This window comes from Schistocerca gregaria, chromosome 6, assembly GCF_023897955.1.
Source record: "Schistocerca gregaria isolate iqSchGreg1 chromosome 6, iqSchGreg1.2, whole genome shotgun sequence".
Classification (NCBI taxonomy): Eukaryota; Metazoa; Arthropoda; class Insecta; order Orthoptera; family Acrididae; genus Schistocerca; species Schistocerca gregaria.
The window spans coordinates 401,894,399-401,913,380 of record NC_064925.1 but is presented as its reverse complement, the minus strand read 5'-3'; the positions used below and the strand labels follow the sequence as shown (position 1 = coordinate 401,913,380).

General features: G+C 37.7%; 1 protein-coding gene across 1 annotated transcript in view; it reads left to right on the top strand.

The window, feature by feature from the left end:
• Positions 1 to 6,778, top strand: part of LOC126278702 (transportin-3) — a 205,156-nt gene extending 198,378 nt beyond the window's left edge. The window contains exons 17-18 of the mRNA XM_049978972.1: positions 6,177 to 6,289; positions 6,373 to 6,778. Coding sequence (XP_049834929.1) covers positions 6,177 to 6,289; positions 6,373 to 6,433 — 174 coding nt within the window. The 3' untranslated portion in view covers positions 6,434 to 6,778. The remainder of the gene's footprint in view (positions 1 to 6,176; positions 6,290 to 6,372) is intronic.
• Positions 6,779 to 18,982: the final 12,204 nt, after the last annotated feature.

Here is an 18,982-nt window from a genome sequence, read left to right as displayed (position 1 = left end):
CTAAACCCACCCAAAGATGTATACAACCATGCATGAGCAGCACCTATTAGACAGGGGGGGGTCCGACAGCCGATCAGTACCAGTCATTCCAAGAGGAAGGAGGTACACGGCTCATGTTGTCTGTAGTTCAACCATACCTAGACGGTCAATACCAGGGTTCAATCGTCTCCGCATTGTTACTTTGTGATAGGAAGGGCTCTCAACAAGGGAAAATGTCCAGTCGTCTCGGAGTGAACCAAAGCAATGTTGTTCAGATGTGGAGGAGATACAGAGAGACAGGAAATGTCAATGGCATGCTTCGCTCAGGTCGCCCAAGGGCTACTACTGCAGTGGATGACCGCTACCTACGGATTGTGGTTGAGAGGAACTCTGACAGCAAAGCCACCATGTTGAATAATGCTTTTCGTGCCGCCCCAGAACGCCGTGTTCAGACTCAAACAGTGCGCAATAAGCTGCATGATGTGCAACTTCACTCCCAACGTCCATGGCGAGGTCCACCTTTCCAAACGCGACACCATACAGCATGTTAAATATCGGCCCAGCAACATGCCGAATGGACCGTTCAGGATTGGCATCATGTTATCTTCACCTACAAGTGTTGCATATGCTTTCAACCAGACAATCATCAGAGATGTGTTTGGAGTCAACCCGGTTAGGCTGAACGCCGTTTGTACGTACTGTCCAGCGAGTGCATCAAGGTGGAGGTTCCCTACTGTATGTGAGGGAGACGTATGCCGCTGGTGGTCATGGAAGGCACCGTAACAGCTGTATGATACGTGAATGCCATCCTCCAACCAATAGTGCAACCATATCGGCAGCATATTGGCAAGGCATTCGTCTTCATGGACGACAATTCGTGCCCCCATCGTGCACATCTTTTGAATGACTTCCTTCAGGATAACAACATTGCTCCACTAGAGTGACCAACATGTTCTCCAGATATAAACCCTTTCAAACATGCCTGGGATAGATTGAAGAGGGCTGTTTATGGACAACATGACCCACCAACCACTGTGGGGGATCTATGCCGAATTGCCATTGAGGAGTGGGACAATGTGGACCAACAGTGCCTTGATGAACTTGGGGATATTATGCCATCAAGAATACAGGCATGCATCAGTGCAAGAGGACATGCTACTGGGCATTAGAGGTACCGGTGTGTACAGTAAACTGGACCACTACCTCTGAAGGTCTCGCTGTATGGTGGTACAACATGCAATGTGTGGTTTTCAAGAACAATAAAAAGGGCGGAAATGATGTCTATGTTGATCTCTATTCCAATTTTCTGTACAGGTTCCAGAACTCTCGGAACTGAGGTGATGCAAAACTTTTTGTGTGTGTGTATAATGAAATACCTAGGAGAGTTGTTTCACAAAAACAGAAATAACATAAAAACTATGGAAGGCTACAGATAGAACAACTCTACAAGTGTGCCGTTTTTCTGTGGAAGACTTCTTGAAAATATTAGAGACAAATTAAAAAAAGCTGCTCCTGCACTCCTTTTCACAGCGATCCAGCAGTCTCAATTTCTAATCATATGACAGTGGTTACACTTAGCTCTTTTCTGAAACCATGCCACGAATCTGCAAACAGCTTGTATTTTGTGAAAATGGCACTTAGCTGTGAAACGGTAACACTTTCAAACATCTAACTAAAAGTGAGAATATTTGGAGACACCTTCCTTACTTCCCTTTTTACTCCGTTTTCCCTGCTCTCATTTTTAGAACAATTGGCTACGGGTTTCCTCTAATGCTGTACTTAATCAGATAGGAAAGAGGTTTAGAGATTCCTTGGTAATAGCACTGTATGTACCATCCCATCAAGATGAAATTTTTTTTCTTTAGCATGTGTATTACCTTGCATACTTCCCACTCATTCTCTTTCACAAATTCAAATTCGGTAAACTGAGTTAGGTGACTCTTCTTCTATAATATGGGTTGAATGGTCAACAGAAGTGAAGTGGTTGCTAAAAATATTACATATAGTATCTCGAGTTTTTTACTACAATGTTTCTGTCATGCCTTATCCTGAATGGTTCTCTGTTCACTTTGTTGGGACCTTTACACTTTTCAATCACCTGTTTTTACAATATTTCTGTCATGTCTTCTCCTAAATGGTTGTGTGTTCATCTTGTTGGGACCTTTACACATTTCAATCAGCTTTGAAGATGCTTTACTTATGTTGTCAGACAGTTCTATTGTGTTGCAGTTAATCTGCTTCCTTTGCTATGCCCAGTTACAATTTTCCTAAATAATCTGAATAGTAGTGGCTTTATAAAGCGTATTTAGATCATGTATACTGTGCCAGAGCCTAATCAGTTTTAGTCTCAGATTACTTCCATTTTGGCAGTGCTTAGCTACCTTCTTCATTTTTGTGACTGGACAACAATATTCATAAAGACTCAACAGAGTTGAGTAGAACTTATTCTGTTTGTCATCAGACTCTATCACCTGGTCTACAGAATCTCATTTCTCATTTGCTATTGTGTTTTCAAGAGTGTTAATATTTTGAGCTTACTATATTTAAAAAATTGTGTGAGTTTAATACATCACTTTGAGTTCCAAGTTGACTGTACTACTTGAATTTGTGTCTGTATTAAAAGTCACCTATGCAAGTAGGTAAACTTATCACACAGTTTCCTTAGCTCAGAATTGTAGTATGGAATCTCTTGATTTACACAAGACATCTGTGGCAGACTATGTTGCACTAGCGTGTTTGTGATAACAGCATTTGTACGAAGTAGTTTTAGCAATATGTTTTGAAATATCACAGGGATGTCTTGCTTTCATTTCTATGTGTGTTGTTGTTGTTGTTGTTGTTGTTGTTGTTGTTGCTGCTGCTGCTGCTGCTGCTGCTGCCGCCTATCATCACAACATGATTATCTTTTTTTAGTTGACTTGTCTCTGTTGTTGTATTCTCCAAAAAGCTTTTAAAATGGCACTAGGCTTAACTTTTGTGAAAACCGAACACTTTGAAAGTATAGTGTCATGAAAGTGCTGGGATAGGTCTTTTTTGTGACTTCTCAGCCTGCAGAAGGAGCCCCTCTGGTGCATCAGAGTTACTGACTGATTTTGCACAAATGGTGTAACTTTAAACTTTGAAGTGGGAAAGGGAGGGGGGGGGGGGGGATATATAGAACATCCAGCTATGTGCAGTCAGAAATATCCACCTGCTATTAACTTTGTGCACCGAATAATAAACAGGGTAAAAATTGTAAGTTTCTAGTTGAAAACTTTAGCTGGGAGAACTCTGTAATAGACTTGCTAGAACATTTAGATTTGTCGGCTTTCACACAGTTTCATTCACTGATGTGTTGAGGGATAATATTTTGAGGTAACTTATTACTGAGGCATAAAATATCCTTTATTTAACCTATCTCTGGCACAGAAAGGGGTAAAATATGCTGCTATAAAACTTTTTGATAAATTACCAGATGAAACAAAGTGCCCGACAGACAGCAGTAATAGTTTCAAGAACAAATTGAAATCGTACCTCGTTGACAACTCCTTCTATATCATAGATGAATTCTTGAATATGAGTAAATAAATCTGGAGATATAATATACGCATTTTGTGCTGTTTAAGGGAATGGGATAGATAATAGAAATATTTAGGTATAACACTATAGTGGGGGGGGGGGGGGGGGGAGGCATTTCTTGTGCATTTGACACGTTGCACATCATAACGGTTTTCCGTGCTATTGATCAATGGAACACATAACTAACTTTGCACATAAGGAATTAATTAGAATTATGTGTGCAGTTCACTCACATACATCTTCCAGGTATCATTTTAAGCAGGTGGGAGTATTAACCACAGCCTCAGAATGCATTTATTCACTTACAAAATTTATCTGCAGTCCATCTGCATTTGATAGTAACAGATATTGACAAGTGCAAAACTAGAGGTTAATATGATCTACATTGCCCTTTAATGAATCTAACTTTGGCACAGAAAAGGGCAAAATATGCAGATGTAACACTTGATTTTGTGTGTGTGTGTGTGTGTGTGTGTGTGTGTGTGTGTGTGTGTTTGTAAAAATCATGCTGTGCTAATACTTGCATCTCTGAGACCCCTAAGTTGACATCAGTTTTTGTCTTATTAAGGGTCATTATATAGCTGCAAAAATAACACAGAAGACAAGGAATATCTTACCACAACACCGTGAACTGTCAAATGTAATTAGTTTAGAAAATTTCTGTAATGAATGTTAGGGACCAGAAAGTTGTGAAAGAAAAAATGATAGAAGACATATTTCCATATTCTGTACAATGGGTAAAATGTTAGTCAGTTGCACAAGGAGAAAATTGTAAACAATAAAGAATGTTTAGAGTAAAGTATGTCTTTTGCCTGAATTTCTGTTGCCTCATGTATTAAAGAAGCTGAGTAAGTGTATGTACTTAAAATTTATTCAAGTGTACATGCGCAACAGCAAGAAAAATTGAATAGGGGGTACATAAAGTTACTGCTTGACAGGAATACAAGACCAATTAAAATAAATTAACCTAACAGACTGCAGCTTACAGTAACCAAACATAGAATATTAAATTAAATTGCAGACCTCTCATGATTTGTTCATGAACATAAAGAGCACAGATTTAATGCTGTAGTGCAGAGCAAGCCTTTTATCTACTTTGTTCTACAGTTTCAGTAGAAAACATAACAACATGTATGAGAATGGAATAATGAGATGAGATGTTGAGAGCCTAAAATAGTCTGCCCACCCATGATTTAGAGCTTCTTACAGATTGTGTTTGTGCCCAGCACTCTATACTGCCAAAAAAATTCTCCCCCCTAAAGCTGTAAATTCAAATTTTGAGAGGGAGGGGGTTGAGGTGTTCAGGATTTCAAATAGATTGCTTAGGTAGCTTCGGGAAACACTAAATGTTGAGAAAAGTTATCGCTTAATGAGAGAAACTCGTAGAACCTTCCCCACCCCCCCCCCCTCCCCCCCCCCCCCCTCCAGTGCAATTTGAATGCTAAGTAGTTATAGCGTCAACAGTTCTAACAAGTGTTATATGTTGGCACAGACAGTTTGTTCACTTCTGAGATCATTGCTCAGAGATACACATTGCTGAAGGTAATTTTGCCAAAGAACTTTCTGTAAACTTGTGATCTAAGTTGATTCTCTGTTTTTCTTGCCATGAGAATTATAGTGACATTATGATTAAATCTTCAATAAAGCTGTTTGTACAAGCCTTAGGAACAATTGTGTGGGAGTGAGTAATGAATTCTGTAGTAATTTTATTTTAACCTTGTAACAGTCAAGTGCTACATCAGACAGCACTACTGAGGTGGCCAGTTGTTAGCGTGTAGTTATTTTCATGGAAAAGTTTTATGGACATGTAATGATTATAAAATCAATGCTACAACGTCATGCCAATTGATTGGACATTGACATTAGACAGCAGTTCCATCTGTTTTTAGGTTTTCTGTGATGTATTCACTATTAAACTTAACTTGACTGTTTTGATTGTGTAGAAGTGTATAACAACATATTCATTAACAAATTATTTTGCAAATTAAGATGATCCCTTATTAACATTTTTTTATCATTAAGCATACATTTTCACAATCAAAAACCTGTTATCTTAAAAGGCAATAGTTAAAGGAAACAGACACCACACATTCTTATAATTAAAGAAAAATAATTTGCATCAATTTAAAAGAGATGCTATTCGGAGAATTCATCTCGATTGAGTACAAAGAAACAATAGGTGAAAAGAGGAAACTGCTGTCTATTGTTGTTATAATACTGCTGTAGTCTTACACTGCAGGTTATAGTTTATCATATAATGTATTATGTTCAATAATTGGCGCTTTGAAAATTGGCTAAAGTTCTGTGTTTCCATAATTTGTTGATAATCTCTCTTATAAAATACTGCTGTTTGAGGTAGTCTTTTGCCAGTAAATGCCTATCACTCATTTTGCTATTGGTATATTGTTAAATAGTTACTTCTCCTGTAGATCACTTTCACAATAGCTGTTAACTATTTATGAATGTGGAAAAAAAGAACATTGTCCTACTTTGTATTTGTGTCTCTTACACGTGTGTGTGTGTGTAGTGAGAAAGAGAGAGAGAGAGAGAGAACAGCTAATATCACTCATTATTAAGACAAACAATTTAAAAAATTCACATAATAAGAGCAAAATTTCACTGTCCCTTGTGATCATCAGGCTGTTGGTCAGTGGTTAGAAGAGGCAGTCAAGGCTCTGCCAATGCATAATCCTGGTGGCAGTGTTACAGCAACACCCAAACAGCTTCTTGATTTCCATCGTTCATTGACAAGGTAAGAAGCATTGAAGCATGCAAATTTTCTTTGTTTAATCATTTTCAGATGTGAGGAGATAAAATGTGTGTATCTTGTTACAGGGCGGAAGGAGCAAAAGCTGTTTCACATGCACTTAGAGATTTTGCTCGTCTTTTTCGCTGACTGCAAGGCACACTGTGGAGACAAGGATAAGACTTGAATTATTTTCAAGGAACAATTTAAGAGCAGACAGTGTATATGGAAGGAATGTGATGTGATACAGTGCTGTGAATTCTGTTCATTTTTGTTAACAGAATTTTCTGAGGAAAGTGATTCTGTGATTGTGAAAGTGACAGGCATGTGTGACTAGGAGATATGAGAGAGAGTGAGTGAAAGGTTACGCATGCATGAAGAATTTCTTATCTGTTCACATTGCTGTTAAAATATTTGTTACCTGAACACCAGATAACATAAATGTATTTATGTTCTGCTGGAATTATTTTAAACATGACAGTTTTGTCTAAATAAGTTTGTAGTGTTTTATTTACACATTTTTTTTTTTTCGTATCCACGAATATACTGAGGAAGCATTTATAATTCTTGAGTTGCAGTCTGCTGTTACCTAAGTTTGTTTTTCCCCCCATTTGTCATTCACTGCCATCAAACATGTAGTAATATAATTTTATAATGAAATATTGGGAGGAGAGGATGTCCAATACTTATCACCTAAAATGACATTCTGATAGGAGGACATGTGAAACACACACACACACACACACACACACTCGAATATTTAAACTATTTTGCTGTAAAGAATAGTAGTTCAAACACATAGGAAGTGGTTATGTACAGTTTTCATGTGCTTGTCAACCATTCTGTACCCTTTAGATCAGTGGTAGTCCGCATTCCCAATCATTTTCTGCTTTCCAGGCAGGATCCTTTATTCCTGACATCGGCCATTACCATCCTGTATACCGCACTGTCATACGTACATGTAGTAAAGATGTGGAAGAAACAACCAACTATTGTCAAATTAATGTAACATAGACCACCATGAGGGATCTTTGTAGATGGCTATGTTGCTTGAATTAAATTGCTGGTGATTCATCATTATTATTATTATTATTATTATTATTATTATTAGTGGTAGTACTCAAATAATGTGCGTTCCTTTCTCTCTCATTGGGAATTTCATAGACTTTACCACCTCCTCCACCAATATTTGTCCCACTTTTTCTTTTTAAACAACAAATGAAAAGGATAGATTGCCACTCACCACAGAGAGGTGGCTTTCGGGCACACATTGTCTTCTGAAATAAAAAAGACATACACTCAGGCAAAGTCTTACACATATGGCCACTGTCTTCAGACACTGGAGCCTGACTTTCCTTTGTTTGAGTTTATTTTTTTCTTGTATGGTTAACACAATTGTTGCATTAAAAAATCTCCATGGAGTTGTGTGTCATGGAGTCGGAAGGTTTGTGTGTTCAAAATAAACTCTCACTTGTGGAATTTTTACTTTTAGGTGCATCTGTTGCGTCCGTAGTTTACACGGCAGTCAAACATGTTAGACATCTATGAAATGAATAAAATATTAACACATTTATTTTCAATATTTTCAAGTTGATACATGTGAAATACATAACTTTGAGAATGCTGAGAGACATTCAGTGGTGCTGTGATAGATCGACAGCTGAACTGGCCTTTATACAAACTTGTTTGCTTGGTTATAGGTTACAATCACTGGCCAGCTATTAAATTATCAGTGTCATGCTATATCGATCTGAGGGTGAGGGGGCAGAACTCAGAGTGCAGCATCTTAGATTTGCCATCAGAACAACTGAATGCAGTCATTGATGCACAATCAGTGTCTTCTGGTGGTGTCTGTAGCTCCACTTTTCAGAGATGGTGAGTGCTGGAGAGAGCGGGATTTGAGGCATACTGGCAGGAGGTTAAAATGTACTGTCTACTGCAGAGATGTGAATGGAGCACCATGTGTTATCTACGAAGACATGTTTGACACTGCAGTTACAACTGCTCAAGTTGTTGTATCACTGTAAGGTTTGTTCTTCATGTCTCTACGTGATACCGGTGAATTTGCAAACGCTATGTACTACAAAAAGATGTTTACAGCCACTAAAAGGTATTAACTGGAAAAACAGTTTAAGAATATTTATTCGTGCAATTTGATCTTGGTAATTAAGTTTCCACAATTCATTGGGCAAGAAATTAAAATACTAATTCACAAAAGGCTTCTTAGATCAAATTCAATTAAGCCATTAAATGTTTCCCATGTAGTGAAAATAACCAAATATGTAAAAAAGTAAATGGTGCATAGTGGAGGACAAGTAATACAATTTAAGTAGCTATATTGTCAGATGATTATGTATAAGCAATCTCCTGTGGTTAATGGGACATTGTCAGGGGAGACATCTTTATTACGTTGAATTCCGATTCAAGAAGGCATTATTAAAGGAAAAATGCAATTCACAGAAAATTTCATTTCAACACCTTAGATAGAAAACAAGCGAAATCACCTTGCTTCATCTGAATATTATGGTGTTAACAAGTATTGTAGAGTGGTTAATACCTTCAAAAAAATAAAGCAAGCCTGTCAAGTACTAGAAGAAAATTTATGAACTAGTCTGCCTGAACATCATATAATTTCAGAGGTAGGAAGGCTTAACGTGAGTGATCGTAAATTACCTATATATGCTTATGGATTCAGTATCAAAGGAAAAAAATTATACTTCAACACAAAGAGTGTCTCTTTTGATTTACTGACTATTTGTTCTGGTGTATTAGTGAATCCCCATTTTTCAGTTTTTGGAACTCTGTCCTCATACTGTGAGAAGATTCATCAAAACCAATTGTAGTTAACAAGTAGATGAACTGCAGGCTTTTCTCATGGTCTCCAGAAAGCATCCTATTATAATGTAACACAAAAGAAACTGCAGACAAATTTTTGTACGTAGCACACCTACTCAGTTTGTGATGGTCTCCAAAGTAGGACCCATTTTAGTCAACACATCTCTACATTTGTTTCTCCAACTGCTTGTAATATTCCAGCGTTTATGTGAAATATTACAAACTTTCTCACACTGCACTTTCATTTATGTTGAGTATTCATTAAACATTATGAGAAGGATATTTGCTACTCGGGCAAAGATGCTGAGTCACAGATAGGCACAATCTGCGACTCAGCATCTCCGCTATGTGGTGAGTACCAACTATGCTTTTCATAATATTGTTATATTCCATCCTGCATTAACATTGTTTTATTCATTAAATATCTTGAATGAATAATCAACATAATAAAATGCATTGTAGCTGCACACCAAGAGCTCATCCACAATAGTGACGGAAATTTTCATATGTTTTGATATGTTAGCTACATTTTGTACATAGCAATATATCATATAAAGGGAACCAAACATAAAGTAGGCAGTGACCATATTTTTCAAAGCAAACCCTTAAAATTTTATGTGATGTGTTACTCAGTTTCCAAGTGTAATAATGACTTTGACCAACATAAAAACATAGCCACTTCATCATCAAGTGGGCTGACACAATGAAAAAGGTTGAAATAGGCAGTCAATAGGAGATTCAGGAAATCAACAGAAATGTCGTGGAACATGTGTTTGTCAGAATTAACAGATGGGCTGAAAGGAATCATATACTGTAACCATGAGCTCAGTGAAGCCACTAGAAATGCTGAGAGGTTGCTAAGTACAGTGGATGGGAAATAGTGATAGTTCTCTTGCAGGGAAAGTCATGGGGAAGAGATACAAAGGAACAGAAAAAGATGGCTACCTCATTGTGAAATAAAAGACAGAGGGCACTTCCCATTATATGGCAGGGTTTCCTCCCATTCCATTTGTATATGGAACATGGCTGCTTAAATGCCTTTATGTGCACTGCACTTTGTCTAATGATATCTTCACAGTTCCTATGGGAGCAATAAATGGGAGTGTGCCTGTAGTATGTTCCTTGATTCTTCACTTAATACTGTTTCTTGAAATTTGATAAGTAGAGTTTCACAGGATAGTTGATTATATCTTCAAGTAATAGCCACCATCAGGTTTTAACCATTTCTGTGGTTGAACAATCCTTGCACCATTCATGCTGCCCTACTTTGTATACGTTCAACATTTCATGTTGGCCTAATTGAAATTAGCCCCACACACGAAATCCATATTCTAGGACAGGGTGGACTGCTTCGATGTTTCTTAAGCGATCCCCTTTTTAGGCTGATCACACTCTCCAAGTATCTTAACACTGAACCAAAGTCTGTCAGGTGCTTTACCTATGATGGATCTCTATTACATCATTCCATTTCATATACCTAAAAGTTGTTGCCCCCTGGGTTTTCATAAAAGTTGACTGATTCCAGTTGATTCATTGGCATTGTAATAATAGGATACTATATGGGAGTAAATCTTGCCATATCTGTGGCATTCAGTAAGCCTAGTATACCTTTCAAGCTGCGACAAGCATAGTGTTTCCATGAGAAGCTAGAAATATAGAAGTTCGTCTAGAGACAGGCCCCACCTCCCCCCTGACACACACACACACACACACACACACACACACACACACACACACACACACGTGTACAGGTTGTACCCAACACATTGCACAGTGGCCACCAAAGCATGTGCAGAGCTTACGGTTACATTGGGCTGGCGGTGTTACATTGGGCTCGTGGCACTTACCATTTCCCAACTCAGCAACCCCGTTTTGCCAGTCCTCTATTACCGAGTGAAGTGGTACAGTGGTTATTATACTGGACTCAAGAGTCAGGACGACGACTGTTCAAATCTCCATCCAGCTGTCCAGATTGGGATTTTCTATGATTTCCCTAAATACATCCAGGCAAATGCCAGGATAGTTCGTTTGAAAAGGGTACAGCCAATTTCCTTCCTCATCCTTTGAAATCTGAGCTTGCATTCCATCTGTATCACCTCACTGTTGTTGGGACGCTAAACTCTGAATGCATGTGTGGCTTAGTGAATACTACAGATACAGCGAGAATTACTCCCCTACGTTGTATGCTTTATAACACCAGTTAATCACAACTGGAATCAATCAACATTAAAACAAGTTATCAAACTTTGCACCAGTTTGAAATCATACCAAAATTTGTGCAGATTTTTTTTCAGGTAGTAGTTCATTGTAGTAGAGTATGTTGTTCCAACACCACACCAGGGACCACAAGGTCTCATCAGATTTACTACTGTCACCCATCAGCTCAGTTGTGGACAGATGTAGGTAGAATAGGCTACCCATCAGGTTGCCCTGATGCATGCCTTCTGTGTATGTGCTTGTCACTTAAGTAATAAAAAAGGGCAGTACGATCATGTAGACTGTGGCTGGCTCCCAAATCACCTGCACATTAGCTGTTTACACACCACTGCTTTTGCCACTGAGTTAGATATTCTTTTTCCATAATATACCGTAGATAAATGAAACAAAAAAACTATGCCCAGTAGTCCTACAAGAACGGCAGGACTGATCCACAAAACTACAATCCAGTATTACTGATATACATAGTCTGCTCATGTGATGTATCATACAAAATTTTGATTGGATTAAGGAATTTTTGGCAGGAAGAATGCAGAATATTATATTGGATGGAGAGTCATTGACTGGTGTAGAAATAACTTCAAGTGTGCAGCAGGGAATAGTGTTAGGACTCCCGCTGGTTGTGTTGTATGTTAATAACCTGAGGAACAATATAAATAGTAATCTCAGACTTTCTGCTGGCGATAATGTAGTATCTGAAAAAAGCTGCTCAAATATTCAGTCAGATCTTGAAATGATTTCAAAATGGTGGAGAGATTGGCAGCTTGCTTTAAAATGTCCAGAGAAGTAAAATTGTGCATTTCAGAAAACCCAGTATTTTGTGACTACAGTGTCAACGAGACACAGTTAGTCAGTCAACTAACATGTAAATACTCTGTTTCTAACAATTTGTGGGGATATGAAATGGAATGATTATATGTTGTTGTGGTCTTCAGTCTTGAGACTTTGTTTGATGCAGCTCTCCATGCTACTCTATCCCGTGCAAGCTTCTTCATCTCCCAGTACCTACTGCAACCTACATCCTTCTGAATCTGCTTAGTGTAATCATCTCTTGGTCTCCCTCTACGATTTTTACCCTCCACGCTGCCCTTCAATACTAAATTGGTGATCCCTTGATGACTCAGAACATGTCCTACCAACCGATCCCTTCTTCTAGTCAAGTTGTGCCACAAACTTCTCTTCTCCCCAATCCTATTCAATACTTCCTCATTAGTTATGTGATCTACCCATCTAATCTTCAGCATTCTTCTGTAGCACCACATTTCAAAAGCTTCTATTCTCTTCTTGTCCATACTATTTATCGTCCATGTTTCACTTCCATATATGGCTACACTCCATAGAAATACTTTCAGAAACGACTTCCTGACATTTAAATCAATACTCGATGTTAACAAATTTTTCTTCTTCAGAAATGCTGTCCTTGCCATTGCCGGTCTACATTTTATATCCGCTCTACTTCGACCATCATCAGTTATTTTGCTCACCAAATAGCAAAAGTTCTTTACTACTTTAAGTGTTTCATTTCCTAATCTTATTCCCTCAGCATCGCCTGACTTAATTCGACTACATTCCATTATCCTTGTTTTGCTGTTGTTGATGTTCATCTTATATTCTCCTTTCAAGACACTATCCATTCCATTCAACTGCTCTTCCAAGTCCTTTGCTGTCTCTGACAGAATTACGATGTCATCGGCGAACCTAAAAATTTTTTATTTCTTCTCCATGGATTTTAATACCTACTCCGAATTTTTCTTTTGTTTCCTTCTTGCTTGCTCAATACACAGATTGAACAAAATCGGGGAGAGGCTACAACCCTGCCTCACTTCCTTCCCAACCACTGCTTCCCTTTCATACCCCTCAACTCTTATAACTGCCATCTGGTTTCTGTGCAAATTGTAAATACCCTTTCGTTCCCTGTATTTTACCCCTGCCACCTTCAGAATTTGAAAGAGAGTATTCCAGTCAACATTGTCAAAAGCTTTCTCTAAGTCTACAAATGCTAGAAACATAGGTTTGCCCTTCCTTAATCTATCTTCTAAGGTAAGTCGTAAGATAAGTGATCATATAGATTCAGTCATAGATAAGGCAGATGCAGAATTTGGTCCATTGGAGGATACGAGAAATTGCAGTAAGTCTACAAAGAAGATCGTTTACAATACCTGGTATAACCCGTCTCGGAATATTTTGTATTTGTAATATCCATTGGGACTAAAACTGGAGATTGAGTTTATACAAAGAAGGACAGCATGAATGATCACAGACTATTTTTTTAATCCAAATCAGTGGGAAAAAGTCACAGAAATGCTAAAAACTGTGAAAACTTGGTTCACTGTGCTGTGAAAAGTTGCTTACCAACTTTCTAAAACCAGTATTCAGTTTGGTACCTAAGACTACACTACAACCCCTTGCAACTCACTCTCATAAGGACCATGATCACAAGATGGGCTAATTTCACATGGAGACATTTAAACAATAATTATTCCCACACGCCATATGTTAATGAAATGGAAAGTAACCCTAATAAATGATACAGTAGAAAGTACCCTCTGCTGTGCTTCACACAGTGCTTGGCAGAGACTTAATGAATGTAGGTGTAGAGCAGGAACAAGTACAAAAGGAAATTTGTTAAGAGCCAAAGGAAATAGAAAGGTTTCAGAAGAGATTGCTGTGGAAGAGTGTGACAAGATGGTTACTGCAGAAAGAAATTTTCAGAAAATGTTGGGTAACTTGTCAGATTAGATAGTACAACAAGTTTCAGAGATGTAATCCCTTCGATGGAAAAAGTTGGGTACAGATGAGAACCATTTGAGAACAAAAGGGAGGAAGTCCATGGGCAAATCTGTTGAAGATTGCAAAACGCAAGGGCAGGGATCCAAAACGTGCTGTAACAGAACAGAATTGCAAAGTAAGAATAATATATCCTCAGATTGTGATGTTAGATTTCTGGATATCTGTGAAAGAAGCAAATCTGTGCAGTTTCAGAACTGCAAAAGTTAACCACACAAGTGGCAAGATGTATTCTTGTGCCAGTACTGGTTGCCCATCAAACATTAGGAAGTGGAAGTCAAAATTATTAAATCCAGTAGCCTTGGCACATGAAATAGTATGTAAAACAGCATAAGCACAAAAATGTGTATCTGAGGATCCAGTGAAAGACCAAAAGTTAATTGATAATTTTGTTTCACAATAGATTTTAGCAGTGATGGTTCAGTGTAGATATACTGAAGGCATTTATTTACTGCCACATACACTAGACTTTGTCAATCACGAGAAGAGAATTTCCAAACAAAAGGACTCGGACTGAGGAAGGAGATAGCTGGGACTCTGGAAATGTGAAGTTCACTATTTCCAGAGAACATTAGATGAGGCATAGATTAACATGGAATAGGCATTGAAAGGGATGATAACCTACACAAGATGAGTGCCAATACAAGACAGTGTGTGTGGAACATTCTGGGTAGCATATGTTTAAAGTGGTGGAGGTTTAGACTGAGACCCAGCTCAGAATGGACCATTAAGACAGGTCAAAAAAATACAGGAAGATGTATTCTACCAAGAGATTGATGTTAGTCATGGAAACTGAATTTATAGGATTGTCCAGTAATGTGTTGATAAAACAAGTGAGATGTCAGTAACTAGCAGAAATAGCCAACCTTCCATGTGTAACATTCCAGAATTAGCAGTGCTGTTGGTAATGATACAGAGGAAATAAAAACATAAAGGCCTCTGAGGTTTGCAGTCCATAATTTTAATTTGAACAAAACATCCTCATAGTGTCCCATCTTTAGCTTTTGTGCTTGGTTGAATACAAGCAGAGCTAAAATTATTTCCCAAAATCATAGTTTATGCTATGTGAAGGAGAAGAGAAGAAAATTACATTTAAGAAACAAGGCTGTAAAATGGAGTGACAGTAATGAAGATACAAAATTGAGTTACTGTTACAAATGAAGATGATATTGCAACTGCAGTGGGAGACATTTTGACAGTGTTAAATTGGGCAAGCCTTGAAGGAGGGTCAAACAAAGAAAATTGCTAACTGGAAGAGAAATTAATCAAAAGCTCAGTTGTCTCTGCAAACACAAGGGAAGGCCATTTTCAATTTGATACATTTTACGCTTCATTTGGAAAGGACTCCACTTTAATCATGGGATATGAATGTGTATTGCAGCCGAAAGACTATGAACCATTTAGCATCAGACCATACCCTTTATCTTTGGCCAGGTCAGTTGCCATAGACCTTGAGGTAAAAGAATACTGGATGGCAAAATCATAGTGATCTGACATTCTTTGCTACAGACCACTGTTCATGACACATTGGAATAAAAATTCATGTATCAACACATTCAATTACAAGGTGCAAAAGAAGAAAATAAATAAATGAGTGAAAAAGAGGAAAGATGATGACAAATGCAAGAGAAGCGAAATTGAAATCAGAAAGACAATAAATGAAGAGGAAAAAGATGGTGGGAAAAGCTGTAGAAAGCAATGTGGAAGAGGCAGAAGATAATAAAAGAAGGAACTATCTGTTCGCCATATCATGGGTATATTAGTATACAGTTGACATCATGCACATTATGTGTGATAAATCATATGGCACACATTCTATGAGTAATATAAAGTAATATTACAAAGCTTTGTAAAACCATTGCATAAAAAGGGGGATACGTCGGATGTCAACAACTATCGCCCAATCTCTCTTCTGACAGCTCTATCAAAAATTTTTGAGAAAGTAATGTATTCAAGAGTAGCCTCCCATATATGTAAAAATAAAGTACTAACAAAATGTCAGTTTGGTTTTCAGAAAGGCTTTTCAACAGAAAATGCTATATACACTTTCACTGATCAAATATTAAATGCTCTGAATAACCGGACATCACCCATTGGTATTTTTGTGATCTCTCAAAGGCCTTTGACTGTGTAAATCATGGAATTCTTTTAGATAAGCTAAATCATTATGATTTGAGGGGGGCAGTGCACAAATGGTTTAATTCATACTTAACTGGAAGAATTCAGAAAGTTGAAATAAGTGGTTCATGTAATCTTAATACAACAGCTGATTCCTCAAACTGGGGGGCTATCAAGCACGGGGTCCCACAGGGTTCGGTCTTAGGTCCTTTACTGTTCTTGATATACATTAATGACTTACCATTCCATATTGATGAGGATGCAAAGTTAGTTCTTTTTGCTGATGATACAAGTATAGTAATAACATCCAAAAACCAAGAACTAAGTGATGTAATTGTAAATGATGTTTTTCACAAAATTATTAAGTGGTTCTCAGCAAACGGACTCTCTTTAAATTTTGATAAAACACAGTATATACAGTTCCGTACAGTAAATGGCACAACTCCAGTAATAAATATAGACTTTGAACAGAAGTCTGTAGCTAAGGTAGAATTTTCAAAATTTTTAGGTGTGTCCATTGACGAGTGGTTAAACTGGAAGCAACACGTTGATGGTCTGCTGAAACGTCTGAGTTCGGCTACGTATGCTATTAGGGTTGTTGCAAATTTTGGTGATAAGAATCTCAGTAAATTAGCTTACTATACCTACTTTCATTCACTGCTTTCGTATGCTATCATATTCTGGGGTAATTCATCGTTGAGTAGGAAAGTATTCATTGCTCAAAAACGTGTAATCAGAATAATTGCTGGAGCCCACCCACGGTCATCTTGCAGACATCTATTTAAGTATCTAGGGATCTTCACAGTAACCTCACAGTATATATATTCACTTATGAAATTTGTTGTTAATAATCCAACCCAGTTCAAAAGTAATAGCAGTGTGCATAGCTATAACACCAGGAGAAAGGATGATCACTATGCAAGGTTAAATCTGACTTTGGCACAGAAGGGGGTAAATTATGCTGCCACAAAAGTCTTTGGTCACCTACCAAACAGCATCAAAAGCCTGACAGATAGTCAACCAACATTTAAAAATAAATTAAAAGAAGTTCTAGATGACAACTCCTCCTACTCATTGGCTGAATTTTTAGATATAAATTAAGGGAGGGAAAAAAACTAACTTAAGCATTAGTGTCATGCAATACTTTGTGTAATGTAATATCTTGTACAGACATCTTTCTTTAACCTGACACGTTCCACATCATTACGAAGTGTCGTATTCATGATCTATGGAACAAGTATTAATCTAATCTAATGTAATGAGGCCATTAATAAGGACATACTGGGAAGTGCTAGTGGTTTCAATACAATTAAAGATATTGTGATTGAATGGAAATGTTAAGAGCAGCAATAGGTAGATTTTTTAAAGGAGTTGTATAATGCATGTTACTGTTTAATATTAATTTTTCATCCTTTCTTGTGACATTGCAGAGTGAGTTACGTGGAACAGTGACTACATATTATGTCTGATGATATTACGAAACAGATAGACAGCTACTTACTCACCATGGAGAGGAGATGTTGGGTTGCAGACAGGTACAACAAAAATACTGCTATAAATGTGAGCTTCTGCCCAAAAGGCCTCCTCCTAATGTAGAAAATTGGAAAAAGGTTTTTGGCTGAAAGCTCACACATATAGCAGTCTTTTTATTTGTGCCTGTGTGCAACTCAACATCTCCTCTATGTGGGAGTAGCAATCTACTTTTTTCATAATATTGTCGTTAATCCATTCTGGATTTTCCATTGTTTTATGCTGGAAAATGATATACTTGATGTTAAGTATAAGTGAATGAATTAATGGAAGCAGGCCAGAGTGGCCGAGCAGTTCTAGGCGCTGCAGTCTGGAACCGCGCGACCACAACGGTCGCAGGTTTGAATCCTACCTCGGGCATGGATGTCTGTGATGTCCTTAGGTTAGTTAGGTTTAAGTAGTTCTAAGTTCTAGGGGACTGATGACCTCAGAAGTTAAGTCCCATAGTGCTCAGAGCCATTTGAACCATTTTGAATTAATGGAGTTTTCAGAAGTGGAGAGTAGAAAATGATTGCACTGCAATTAATAATCAAGATTGTTATATTTACTGTTAAGTATGTAAACAGTAGCTTGTAGGCATTCAGCTTCTGCACACTGAAACAACATGGAGTGCTCCGATGATAAACTATGAATTTTATGCTGATTTTTTTTATTAGGATGCATGTAGGAGACCACCACACACTGTTTTATTTATGTTTTGTATGGACGTTTATAAGTAAGAATGCTGCTACCATTTCTTTGCCTGCATAGCCAGCCATCATGAGTGCTGGAGCCCCCGTGTCGTGCCAGAATCTTTCCAAGTATGCAAGAGTTGCAATGTCAAGACTACAGGCAACACATCTTTCTGCAATTCCAACAAGACAGTGCATCACACTCCATGCCTTGGTGGCTGCAGTCATCTACCTGGGTTGTCTCTCATGCTGACCTACTACATGCATATGTAGGCTAGTGTAAACTTATTATCAGTGTAACATTCTAATGAGGATTGTGACTGAGTATTAAAAATATACAACAATGGTTCTTCAATGACATAAGTGCTTAACTTTCTACTTATATTATTTCTTAACCTGTTCTTTTTTACTTGTTGTAGTGAACATTTGTAAATTCAATGGAAATTCATTGTAAACAGACACATTGTGTATTGTATTACGTAAATATCACTGTGTTGTATAACTTTAAGTATCATAGGACCATGAAGTAGATTTTTCATTA